Below are 13,597 nucleotides of genomic sequence, written 5' to 3'. Positions count from 1 at the left end.
TAATATGTAATTACTTTAATTTGTTGGCAGGCACATTAGTGGGGTTTACAATTAAAAAAATTCCTTCTACTGTAAGTCTGCTCATCCTTACCTGAACAGTTTGGATGGGCAGCACAATCACACCACGGGGAATTTCCAGTACCAGGCAGAACAGCTGAATTTAAAACCCCACCAAATGGAAATACCTAAGCTGGGAACTCTGTAAGGTCCTGATCTGCCCTCCAGCCCTCCATGGTTGCAAAGCCTGAGGGGGATTATAAACTGTCCTTTCCCCACCTTCCCAGAACCACCCACATTGGTGCCCACCACAAGTGCAGGGCAGTGCTGTGGGCCAGCCATGCCAGTCACCAGCTGAGGGACCCTGAGCATTTCTCTTCACGTCCTGGTGATTGGGACCTGCTTTTCTGTACAGCTGCCCTATTGAAGAGCTGAAACACTACAACTGGCATCTTTCAGCTTCCTCCAAAACATGATAGAGGATGTATAATACAATAATTCCAGAAGACTATCTTAACTCAGGATTATCATTAGGCTGAGGGTCTTGCAGCACAGAACATTTGCCTGTACAAAAACACGAGGCACAAAGGTAATCCCAGTTTGTTTCTGCATAGGGAAGTATATATTTTATACTAGAAATGCTACTTTTAGTTCTTATGTTTCAACTCTTCAGCTCCTCAGTGCTGGAGGGAGCAGAGAATAATCCTACAGAATGAGGGAAATGGGGTTTGAGGTGGTGCTTTTCTTGCTTGGTATGTTCACAACACAAATATGGCAGCAGCATCTTTAAAAATTAAGACATGAATATGAACAATTGCCCAGGATAATTAATCCCTGCAATAAGGTATTTTCTTGTCTGTGCACAGAATAAAACAAAAGCAAGTGAAATATCCAGAAACCCCACAATCTAATCAGGACTAAAGTATGCAAGGAAAAATTATGATCAAAGGACTGAGTGGGAACTAAAGCTTAAGGTTCAAGAACTCCAAAGTTTTTATTGATGTGACACCTCTGTTTGAAAAAAAAATAAAGTTAATGAAATGTACATGATGAGAATTTCCAAGCTTCCACAGATTTTCATAAACAAAAAACATTCATGAATCAGTGAACCACAGCCAGAGTAAAGCTCTCCCAGTTCTGCAGACTGATTTAAACAATGAGCAGGAGGGGAGGGAGGGGACTTTGATTCAAGTCAGATGGATTAGGATGAACTCCACGTTCTCCTCACTTTGTAAACTCAGGCATTTCTGTTTGGATGGGCATTTAAACAGATTGTAGCTTTACATTAGGCCAAACCATCAAAAGTTGGGTCATAAATGAAGACAGGAAATAGAAAAATCAAAGTAATGCTGGATTTGTTACAAAATCAAGGGCAGATTCAACAAATTTGAGAAGTATTTCCAACCATTTGAAAACTGTCAGATGAAACAATGTCCCAAAGTCAAAGCACAATTCTGAGCCTTATAATGTTACCTGGAAAAATCATCTCCATCAGATGAGGTCAGGACGTGTGTCTGTGGTTCCCAGACTCTCAGGTTAGATCTGAACTAACCTGATCTTTCTTCATCAGTGGTGAAGGCAGCTGAAGGAATGGGCTGTGGCTTTTCCAGTGGATTTGGAAGTTTTGTTTCTGAAATGCTCAATTCCATCATGGGCTCTTTCATCTCCACCATAGGAGCAAAAAACCAGGAAAGCCAATTCCAGCAATCCAGATCCTATTTCATATGCAGAAATGACCCCAAAGGAACGTAACAAAAATTCATACAGCATCCCATTCAATTACTCAGCAGTTTTGCAGACATACTGGAAAAAACCCTAGTTTTCAATATAAAAATTGTCTATGAAACAGTCTGACTTGAATTTGTCTGCATGGATCATAATTCCACATGTGCTGCTGGATCTGTAAAAGAGGAGAGAAAAAGGAGCACTCAGTTGCAGCTGCCTCAATTGGCAGATTGGTTTGAAAACCAGCATAATCCCCTGAGGTTTGTGCTTTGCAGGGTACCAGTGCCCCAGGAACAATCCATACTCACAGGGCACAGCAGTGATTCTCTAAGGGTTAAAATAAGGCCAAGCTCATAAAACTGAAAGAACAGTGAGGGTCTTTAGCAGAACTGAACAAGTCTGTTCTCTGACTTTCAGAATCAGGTTAAGTTACACCAGCCTTGCTCAGCAAGGCCTTTCTGTCCCATTGCACCACCTGATTATTGAACAGCTCCTCATCCAAGCCTGTGCATGGAAGTGAGGGAGGACCCAAGTTCACACCAGTCCAACAGGCAGGGAGAGAGTCAAAGCAGCAGGGAAACAAAGATTATTACCATGTGTGTGTTGTCCTGGCATCTCAGCTGGTGTTCCCATTTCTTTTTCCTTCTGGAAAAGACCCTGGAGCAGTTTGATTTCCTGGTCATAGTCCTGCCACTCTGGAACTATCCGCATGGCTGCTTGAAGCTTGGGCTCTTTGGTCATGGGGTTGTTGCACTGCAACACAACACAGGGGCTGCTCAGACACTGCAGGGGTACAAAATGGTTCTGCACTGACCAGAGGTGTGTTTGCCTCTGCTGGGATTAATCTGAGGGTGGTGAACAACACCTGTCTGTATTTGAGCTGGAGAACAGTGGAAAATTCATCATGTCACTGCTCCAGGTAAGAGAAACACAGAAGCTAAAGGAAAAATCTTGGGTGCTGAGAACATAAGCATAAGTCCTCTGGGGAGAGGCTGAGGGAGCTGGGGGTGTTTAGCCTGGAGAAGAGGAGGCTCAGAGGTGACCTCAGGACTATCTGGAACTCCCTGAAGGGAAGTTCTGGCCAGGTGGGGGTTGGTCTCTTCTCCCAGGCACTCAGCAATAGGACAAGGGGGCACGATGGGCTCAAGCTCTGCCAGGGGAAATTGAAGTTGGAGAGCAGAAAAAGATTCTTTGCAGAGAGAGTGCTGAGGCATTGGAATGGGCTGCCCAGAGAGGGGGTGGATTCCCCATCCCTGGAGGTTTTTAACCTGAGCTTGGCTGTGGCACTGAGTGCCATGATCTGGTAAAGGGACTGGAGTTGGACCAAGGGTTGGACTTGATGATCTCAGAGGTCTTTTCCAACCCAATCCATTCTATAATTCTCTGATTTAAGTGCCAATACAGGCTGGGGTAGGGAAATGCCTCTAAAACTGGTTGCTGTATTTTGTTGTGGTGTAGGAGTGAGGGAGCCATGCTGCACTCACCAGATCAATGGTTTTTGCTCTCTTCTTGGAGGAATCATCACACCATGTTTCACACCACAGCCATTCCTGTGGGAGGGACTTAATTGGCACCTGGTGGATCATGTTGTTTGGCAAATCCTGTTGTGCAGAACAAGAGTTAGTAGCCATTTCCACAGAGTGCAGGGTAGGAGGAGCAATCCCTCTCCCAACTAGATAGTCCTGAAAAGGTTAACTTTTGCAAAGAGGTCTGGCCTTTTTTTCCCCAGTGCAAATATAAAGTGTTGAATCCACCCTTCATCCCATTCCAAACAAAGTCCTTTGGAAAAAGCCTGTGCACAACTGTTAATCTTACTTTGTTGAAACTTACTTATTTAGCAAAGAGTATTAAAGTAGTATCAAACCTGAACTGGACCAGTTTGGAAGACTGGACTTGGCTGATTAAACCATTGTGTTATTTTCTCCATCCGTCACAGTAAAAGGTTTATTTCCAGGTTGTTAAAGCACAGTAAAGCACAGAGCTGGGCAGCTCAAGAAACAGGTTTCCAGTTGTGTTAGATATTTGTCTATCTACTGGAAAATTTGATTGTCTGAAGACATTGAAGGGGAAGGTATTGTTTCCACCCACCATTTATATTTGATGCCATCAATAGCTGCCTCATTTGAAGGCAGGGTGTACCATGACTGCCACTGGCATCTGGCTGTGATGGAAGCCTGGCCCAGAAAGGAGAGCACACCCCAGTAAGGCAAAACAAGCCCAATAAAACACACCTGATCGAGGTTGGACAGACTGTTGGGATCCTGACTGAGCCCCTGGTACTGCCCTCTGAGTCGATCTCCAGCTGCTATCTTTCTGAACTTCTTCAGATCCACCACATACAGAGCACTACAGGGAGATGGTGCAATTAGGAAGGACATTGCACTGGTGGGGAACTCACTGCAGACCCCCAGACATAACATGCTAAACCAATCTCAAGGCAGCAATACATCAGATAATCTATCCCAAGGCAGGAAAGCAGTTCCAATAGGTTGTGGCATGTACAAGAAAGAATTTTCAACAAATCTATTTAGCTTTGCAGTCCCTTCTGCCAACATCTGTTATTAACAAAGAAAGATGTCTGTCTGTTAATGCTTCAGTTCTTCACCTGTAAAAGTTGTAGCTGAAAACAACTGAAAACAACTCCAGTGTCCCACAGGCCATGGAACCTTAAGGAGGCAACAGCAAGCAAAAGGTGGGTCCTGCAGCACTGCACATCTCAGCTAATTTTCTTCTAAGTTTAAGTAGCAGCAAACACTTTCCCCCTTTATGTTGAAAAACAGAGAATTCTTCAGTACAGTACCTGATGTGGTATTTTCTTCCAGCTAAATGACTTGCCCAGTATCCTGATTTCCAGAACCTGTAGCCATCCATTTCTCTTCGACTGTCACAGAATGGGGTGTATCCATAGGGAGCACCATCGAGATTGAAATCTCTCAGTTCCTTTAGGTCTGTGCGCACAATCTGAAGGGGAAGGACATTTTATTTTTATTTCTAGAAGCCTGCCATGGGTTATTTGGAAGTGCTGGTCAGGATTTAATTCCAACTGAGCAAACAGCTAAAGGAAGAATTACCTGTTACATGTGGCAGTCTTTAGTATTATGTGTAGGTAGAACAAAAACACAACACAAAATAAGTTGTCTCCCCTGCACTTAGAGCTGGAGCCAATAAAACAGAGCTTGAAATAACCTGATAGGGGTTGGTTTGACAGCTGAAGTGCAAAACTGTTGCTAATAAGCAGCAAGAATTCTCACTATATGTGAACTCTACTGTGATCCTTTGTATCCTTTCCTCTTCAGAGTTTGCAGCCCCTTCAGGTTTGAAGGCTTTTAATGTCTTTTTGACACAGATGTGGCATTAACACTACTCTAAAAATACCACTCTGATGTGAAAAGAATACCTTAATATCTCTTACAAACGGAGAAAAAGCTGTCTTAAAAAAGAACAGCATAACTGGGAATTTATCCTAGGTGATACTTCATCATAAGCTGCAATGGTTTGAACTGGGATCACACACTGTACATAAGCCAAAACTGCCAGGGCAGTTTATACTCACATGTTGATAATTCTCAGTTTCATATGTACTTTTGAGGGAGTACTTTTGTCAGTCCTCACTGTGCACGTTTCCTGTTCAGGAATGAGCACACCCAAACCCTTACAGGCCTGTTTGTCCTGCAGCAGGGAATGGCCTTATGCACAAGGGATTTGCCTTCTCCTCCTCTGAAAGCCACTCAGATGTGGCCAAGTTAAAAGAGGGAGCCTGGGAGGGGAGGGTGTTTGGTGACTTAGGAAAATACTCTCTGGGGTAAGTGATCTGCAACCTGGGAGAACAGACATACCTGGAAAAATGGCAGGGGGAAACGAGAATCTATTTGGCAAACTACCTGGAAACACAGTGAGGGAATAAGGAACCAGACAACAGCAAAAGTCAGGTTAGCAAAACCAATCTTTGTGGGAACAGGCACAAAATCCAGCCCTCACTGAAGCGTGTTACAGTTACAGATTCAATCTCCAGTCACACCTGCCAAGGGCTCAAACCTGCAACCCTTCCAGCAATATGGAAACTGCATTCAAAAATATATTAGAAAAGAAAAAAGGAAAAGATTAATTCCAGCCTCTGTGTTATTACCTGATCAGCATCCACAAACAGGATTTTATCAACAGCTAGAGGGAAGAGCACATCCAGAAAGAGGATCTTGTAGCCCCAGATGATTCGCTGTTTCTCTGTCTGTTGGTGGAGCCAACGTGGCCATTTGTACTGGACAAGCTCATACTGGAAATTGTACTTCTTGGCCATGTATGGGATGAACTCCTGCAGAGGGAGGGGAAAAAAGCAGCTTATCTCAGTTCTTTGTTCCTCTGCAGGAAAAAGAAAAGTGCATTACAAGAGATACATTTCAGACTAAGGCACGGAACATTAGGAAATGAAACACCAGAAAGAGAATTAGTTTCATTGTTACTTCACACAAAGGCAGAGCCCCAAGCTGAACAATCAGTACAAATTGTAAAGCCAACTATCAAAAGACAACTAAATATTTTGGTATTTTCCCCCACACAGTCCCTTATGAGCCATTTTACAGTGATCCACTGACAAGTTTAAAAGAATGCATTACTCAAATCATAAAATTTCACAGATGGAAGAATTACTTAGGGGTTTACAAAGCAGTGTAAGTGGGAGTAATAAAATGAGACAAAAGAATTGGGAGAATTTTTTTACTGGAACAACTTTTCCCAGTGTCATATCAGGTGACATTCTCATCTGTGAGGCATTCCAAGGGATGCTGCCACGGCACAACCATTGGGAAGGGAGGGAGAAGCAGCTTGTGGACAATTTCTAATTACTAACAAACCTTGAATGTAGGTGATAGGTAGTTCTTCAGAAACCAAAACTTTAAAGGAGTCTTGGTATGTTTCAGCACAGACAACATCATTATGCTATCAAAAGAGAAAAATAAAGCACTTACATAAACAACTGCCACCCACTAGAGATGAGCTGTGTAACAATTAAAAATTGCTGCTTTACATGATTAAACTCTTTGCAGTTAAGTGCCAGGTAACTGATCTTCACACATGAGAAACAAGTGAGTTGCTTCAACCTATTGCCAATCAATTTTATCTACAAAATTACCAACCCTCTACATCTGTATATTTTAACTAGTTAGAGAATATAAGACCTGTTGCCTTTCACAGAGAATGGAAGTTCAGATTCTTTTTGCAAAGCAACTATGACTTATTCTGTAACTTCTTAACAATACCTTGGTTATATTGTAGTGAGAAAATTTAGGACAGCAACATACCATCTATTAAACCAAGTCTATTTTGAACTCATGAATATCATGCAGACAAAAGTTCTTAAGATGCAGTAGATGCAATATCTAGTGAACTTCTGAAATGCTGAAAAACCTTTTTAATACTCTTGCAAATGCTACCAATTTTTCTTGTGCAAAGCAGGGCACATTATCACTTGACATCCCTGGTTTATAAATTCTGAACTGACCGTAGGAATCTCTCATACAGATGTCCTGAAGCCACAGAAAATATATTTAGTACATCATCTTTATCCTGTTTCACATCTTCATTCCTTTGTCCTCCTGTGAATCCCCTGAAAGTACAAATATTGTTATATGAAGGACAGGATAGCAAGGGCCAGGAGTCCTATGAACAATGGCCCTAAATTCACTCAGTCTTAATAGACAGCTATGAAATATCACAGGCATAATGGTTTCATCAAATAGTTTTACAGTTTCAAGAGACTTGCAGGTTATCCTTGAAGTAGTTTTACCATTTGAGAGATTCCCAGAATCCAGATTCATTCTCATTGGTGCCATCACTAAGCAGATCTTCATTCATCATATCGATCTTTTTCTGAACCTGTAAAGCACAACGTGGCTTTGGTGAGTGGAGCCACATCCTGGGCAAACAGCTGTGGAATCTTATCCTGACACTGTTTGTACCTGTTTGAATTATGTCCCTAAGCTGACAGGTAAACTAAGCAGTCTGTGAAAACAGCTTAGTGATGAACTGATATCCTCCAAATGGATTCCACAGCTGCTTTTACACACCAAAGGCAAGTTAGTCTGAATGGTTAAAATGCTTTTCTAAGAAGTGTTTATTGAGCAGCCTTGATGATTGACTCCAAACCACACAGACAGACAGGGCAGGGAACCAGGAGAACATTCCAGAATTGCTCCAGCACAAGCAAATGCTGTCAGAAAGTGTGAACTGGCTGTGTTATAGCCATCATTTATCCATCAGCTATCCTTAAACTGCTCAGCTATGTCATACCTGATTGGCAACCCTAAGAGACAATAATTAGTAATTCAACATTTTCATCTTTTTAAAAACGTATTCTCACTCACTCTATGTCAGACTGATAGAAAATGTATTGCCAGATCAATAAAATTTATCTCTAACAGGTAAAATACTGGCTCAATGGACAGACTGAATGTTCATTACTAGATATATATAGGTCATACAAAACTGCTTTTTCCTGAAGTCACAAGCACAACCACATCAGAACAATCATTTCTTGGGGACATACAAAAGAAATAGCACATGGCATTCTCTCCTGTATCAAAAACCCAAATCAAGTCTACAGAAAATACTCTTTATTATTGATACCATAACATGAGCTTTGTGTAGACTGACTCAGGTGTGGGCTTGTGGGAAGGGACCATCGGGCTTTACTCAAGTTCCTCTCCACTGTTGGTCAAACAGTCTTTTTTAAGAGCAAGTCTAGTTTTCAAACTCACCTTCACTTTAATAATTTTGCTCTTGAAATTATTGAGAATGATAATAACTTCACTGGCTTCAGGTGGAGAGTCTGTGCCATCGTGGCTGAAAATAGAGTAAAATATTCACTTTTACTACAAAGCAGAAATACATTCCTTATTTCTTCTGCACATTTTTCTACAAGGATTAAGCCTGAGCACTGCAAAACAGATTTGAGACATGATAAAGTAACAAATACATGTATTTCAACACACCGGGTTTTTAAATTAATTTCATCTTGCATAACTTATGTTCAGTATGAAAATGTAATTTGAGATGTAATTTGCTGTTTAATTTGCTGTTCAGGTCACTACACTTTGGTGAAGGAACAGGTAGATTCATATATTACAATGCCTGCCTACTTCAGAAGTTCCTCAAGAAAAGGACTGACATTTCTTTAACTGTCCTACCTGTAGATCCTGTAAATATCTTCAGATCTGCCCTTTCTCAGTCTTAGAGTCCATGCACCAGGATTGGCTTTTAACTGGAAGTAACCCTGTAAAGTGCAAAGGATATTTGTCAAATTCCAGAAAATGCAGAAAAATTTAAGTCATGTATTTTTACCTACTGTTTTATACCTGAAAATTTATTTGCAAGCCAACTGATTAACATAACCTTAAGGCTTTAAAACCCAGAGAACAGGAGAAAATCCCCAGAAATTCCATTCAAAATTATTGGGTTTTCCCTAAGAGACAAGAGTATGTAGACAGGCAGCATTATTTGTTAGATGAGAGAAAGTCTTTCAGAGTGTTCTGATGGGAATAGTGCAATCTCAAAGTCTTTTTCTGCAACAGTTGCCTTCATGAAGGAGTATGGAAATTTCAAAACACTAGTTGGTAACTACCCAGCAGTACACAACAAAATCTAAGGGAATTTTGAAGCTCCACAGACTGGTATTTTACCTACAGCAGGAAGCAGTAAAATAATTTATGTTACAAGACACCACTTCCACACAACTTAAAAAATTACAATGTGAAGTTCAAATTTCATATTCAAGCCTTGTTGAAGCTTCAGATTCCAGATCTGAATACTTTCTTCTGTGATTTAGATTATTACACTCATAGAAGATGTAAAGATCTGTAGTGGTGCTTCAGTGTCCAGCCAGTTTTGTACTGTGGCCCCAAATGCTTCCACTTCCTATGTGAGCCAGTCTGCTATAAAAACAAAATTTAAAAGTATTCTAAAACAGGCACAGGGCATGTTCCTGGTCTCTGGATGCCCCTGCACAGTCCAGACACTGAGCTGAGAAAGAGGACACACAGATACAGCATGTGGTACATACACTTTGCTTTAGTTAATTAGAAAAAGGACATCTCTGAGCCATTAAGCTTTACTTCCCAACATGCACACACACTATGGGATCACATGTAAAATAAGGAACATCCTTCTTTCCATAGTAAGAAATGCTACATCATTCTAAGATATGTTCTGGCTAAGAAAAAGTGCACACAAATAGAAAATGAGTGAGCCCCTGAGTTCAGGAAAGAGACTGAGGGGCTGGAGCGGGGCCAGAGAAGAGCAACGAGGCTGGAGAAGGGACTGGAGCACAAGTGCTGTGGGGAGAGGCTGAGGGAGCTGGGAGTGTTCAGCCTGGAGAAGAGGAGGCTCAGAGGTGACCTCAGCACTGTCTGGAATGCCCTGAAGGGAAGTTCTGGCCAGCTGGGGGTTGGTCTCTTCTCCCAGGCACTCAGCAGTAGGACAAGGGGGCACGATGGGCTCAAGCTCTGCCAGGGGAGGTTTAGATTGGATATCAGGAAGAAATTCTTTGCAGAGAGAGTGCTCAGGGATTGGAATGGGCTGCCCAGAGAGGGGGTGGATTCCCCATCCCTGGAGGTTTTTCAACTGAGCTTGGCCGTGGCACTGAGTGCCATGATCTGGTAAAGGGACTGGAGTTGGGCCAAGGGTTGGACTTGACGACCTCAGAGGTATTTTCCAACCCAATCGATTCTATGAGTGTAAGCATTTAAAAATAAGTATTTAGCATCAGTGAATATTTTTTCTTGTTTTTTCTTTAATACATTTAAACATTTAATTCCACAGGGGGCAATTTACTCCAGTTTTTCACTAACATTGCAGCTCAGGGAAACACTCCAGTGAGTCACTTACTCTGCCATAATTTCAGTCCATTACCTCTCTCATGGCCCAGTGTGGACACTGAAAACAGACTGATCCCCTATGCAGGGACCTCACAAAGACACCTGCAGGGACCAACCATACACCTGGATTTCCAGCACCTTTGCTCAACTCAAATCAGCAATTCCCATTCTTTCACACTTCCTTTACTTTCTACAATGTCAGCTATTCCTGCTGACTCTCTCCCTTTGTTCCACAGACCTCCTGAATGAATAGGTCCCAAAACAAGACAGCCAACCATCTGAGGCTCAGAAACAGAGTGGATGGCCAAAGGAGTACCATGCCTGGGAAAAACAGCTGTCTGACCTTCGACTGGGAAGAGGTTGCTTAACAATATAGGCAGTATTTTAAGGCATTCCAGAAGACCCTTCTCAGCCAGCTGAAGGGACAGGAATATATCTTGAAAAAGGTAAGAGGCAGCTCATACACTGAGAGGTTTCAGGGTTAGAAATGAAGTGGTTCTGATGGATTTGGAGCAGCTGCAGAGTGCAAGCAACACCACATACCCACATGCTGGAAAACACTCAGGGACTTCTGCAAGTGGCTGTGCTGGCTGGAGCACCAGTGAGTTGCTGCCTGTTCCAGTGAACACTCACCAAGTTGGCCATGACGATGGTATCGACGATGACAGGGCTGGTTGAGGTGCCCAGCGTGAACTGGAGTCCTCGAGGTGGCTGCCCAGTAGTGATGTCATAGCAGTGTCCTTCCAGCAGCAGGTACTCCAGTTCATACTCTGCAGCTACAACACTATCCACCTGGAAGGAGCAGATACTGCTGACTCTGAAGTGCCCATTTCTAGTCCTTTAGTCATAATTTTACCAGAGTAATTTTATGAATAAACAAATATCTAGAAAGCCTCCAAGATCTCAGCTCCTTCAAGTGACAAACTTCACACAAATATGGTCAAAAGTGGCCCTGACCAAAAGAATTTGAACCTCAAATGGTAACATGCTAAGATAAGAAAAGGGTAGGATTGGTGCTCTATTCAACATTTTTTTTTGTTTTTTTAACCTTTACCAGAGAATGTACTCTGTCACTTCATAAAAAGTGTATGATGAGCTCCAGAACTTTGACTGTAAATCTGTTTAAAACTGGTCTCACCTAATACTAACCATCAGAAGTAAGCATTTTGTTCTGCTTTGCATTACTCTTACAGTGTGCTAAGGTACTGTGAAGAAATATCAATTTCTTTTTCCTTACACCAACCAAAAGTGCCAAGAAAAAAAAGGGAAAAAAACCCACCCCCCACAAACCAAAAAAACTTGGGTCCCTACCAGGCTAAATTCAGATGTAGCCTGAGGACAGTACATAAGCAGAATATTAGTCTAATCTCACAAAGCATCTTCTCTCATGCACATCCAAAAGGACAGTTTAATTGCTACAGCACCAACAGACTGGATATTGGGAGCTGGAAATGGTATACCTGCAAAAGTAAAGCTGCTGTTTATTTGGAAGCTCAGGATGGCACTTTGAATGCCTGAAGCATTTAATCTCCCCCTCTCTCAGGCTTTCAATTATCCAATTAATTAAGGGGTGGGCTTGGGAATCAGAGGCTTGAAATGTGTAGCAATACCAGTGGTTCCTTAATGGCTTTACAGTTGAGAGACAAAAAGCAAAAAAGTGCTAAACCCAAATAATCCCAAATCCCAAACTATACAACAATGCATACCCAGTTTCCCAGATTTCTGAATAGCTGGTACAGGATTAGCAATGTCAGACAATACCACAATACTGCACCACATTCCCAAACAGTGTCAGAGAGATGCAAAAGTAAGAGGAGACTAACAATAAACATTCAGTGAGAAAGGAACCCATGCTTGTAATAACCACAAGGCTGCACAACTTGCTTTTCCAGAGGCCTGTTTGCAAGGAGTTTGACAGCCTCATTACACATACAACAGACAGGTTTTTCATTATTTATCCCACTGTATGCAGGGCAGCACTGCCCAATCCATAGTCCAACAGTTTGATCCAGGGCCTGTTCAAACAGCAGTGAGCTCCTGAACCTACAGCAACTGAATGGGCCTGGTTTTAATGTTGTATTGATACTACATGTCCTTTTGTGGGCCATAGGAATGTTTGTCAGTAACAAAAGTTGTGAAAATGAACATGTAGCTGAAACCATCTTGGTCCTGCTTCAAGTCTGAAGTATTTTTGAACCTCTGGTTCAGGCATCCACAAGAAGTTGAGAACAGCAACCTTGCTGTCCAAGAGCTTAGGTTTCCCTGTACCCCTCCTAGAATTTGAGTTCTACAAATATCCACAGTTCTATGTTTATTGGCATTTTAAAATTCTCCATTCCTTTTCCATAACAAAAATAAGCTCTGGAAAAACACCACCACTTAAATGCAGGAGTAGGAATTTACTGATTTCTCTTACCTCCTCTAAGTAAATATTGTCAAGGTCATATGGGGTTCTGACAGACTCCACCATCCAGCTCTCGGGGGTATTCAGGTTCAGAGTGAACAGGGGAGACTGGGGCATATCCAAAAACTTAGCAATTGGTCCTGGAGCAAAGTTATTCTCTGCTGTGAAAGAAATCTCTGGCTCCAAAACATAGCGATAAAAGCTGAAAGTTCAGAAAGAAAATGTTAGAACATGTTTCTGCCAAACTTTGCTAATATTTCACTCTCATTGAACTTGCAGGTGGCATCAGCTTTCCCCAGCCTGCAAGGTCTCCAAGGGTTTGTCCAAAGCAACACAGGTTGTGTAGGCCTTAGAACAGGTCAGAACTTCCATCTTGAAGGACCAAACAAGAACATGCAAGACTCAATCAGTAAGACCAGTAAGTTATCTAATTTTTTATACATATGGATAAAATGCACCCAACTTGTAAACCAGCAGAATTACCCCATGCTGTCCACAAATTCCCAGATTCTCTGTGGGAAATGATGCTACTATATAAAAGAGCTCAAAGCAGTTAGAGACTTTCTGTAGGACATCTGACCATGTTTCTGTGCTTGCACATTCCAAC

General features: G+C 42.0%; 1 protein-coding gene across 2 annotated transcripts in view; it reads right to left on the bottom strand.

Moving 5' to 3' along the window:
• Nucleotides 1-966: 966 nt before the first annotated feature.
• Nucleotides 967-13,597, bottom strand: part of UGGT1 (UDP-glucose glycoprotein glucosyltransferase 1) — a 41,186-nt gene continuing 28,555 nt past the window's right edge. For both annotated transcript variants that reach the window (XM_071566020.1, XM_071566021.1), the window contains 13 exons: nt 13,003-13,192; nt 11,220-11,378; nt 8,901-8,986; nt 8,472-8,556; nt 7,502-7,590; nt 7,217-7,321; nt 6,570-6,654; nt 5,849-6,031; nt 4,523-4,683; nt 3,954-4,068; nt 3,207-3,323; nt 2,316-2,475; nt 967-1,897 (listed from right to left, as the gene is read on the bottom strand). In XM_071566020.1, the coding sequence (XP_071422121.1) occupies nt 1,872-1,897; nt 2,316-2,475; nt 3,207-3,323; nt 3,954-4,068; nt 4,523-4,683; nt 5,849-6,031; nt 6,570-6,654; nt 7,217-7,321; nt 7,502-7,590; nt 8,472-8,556; nt 8,901-8,986; nt 11,220-11,378; nt 13,003-13,192 (1,561 nt within the window). In that variant the 3' untranslated portion in view covers nt 967-1,871. The remainder of the gene's footprint in view (nt 1,898-2,315; nt 2,476-3,206; nt 3,324-3,953; nt 4,069-4,522; nt 4,684-5,848; nt 6,032-6,569; nt 6,655-7,216; nt 7,322-7,501; nt 7,591-8,471; nt 8,557-8,900; nt 8,987-11,219; nt 11,379-13,002; nt 13,193-13,597) is intronic.

The sequence above is a fragment of the Pithys albifrons genome, chromosome 11 (assembly GCF_047495875.1).
Source record: "Pithys albifrons albifrons isolate INPA30051 chromosome 11, PitAlb_v1, whole genome shotgun sequence".
In the NCBI taxonomy this organism is placed as follows: Eukaryota; Metazoa; Chordata; class Aves; order Passeriformes; family Thamnophilidae; genus Pithys; species Pithys albifrons.
Note: the sequence above shows the minus strand (reverse complement) of the source record. Positions and strands in the feature narration are given on the sequence as shown.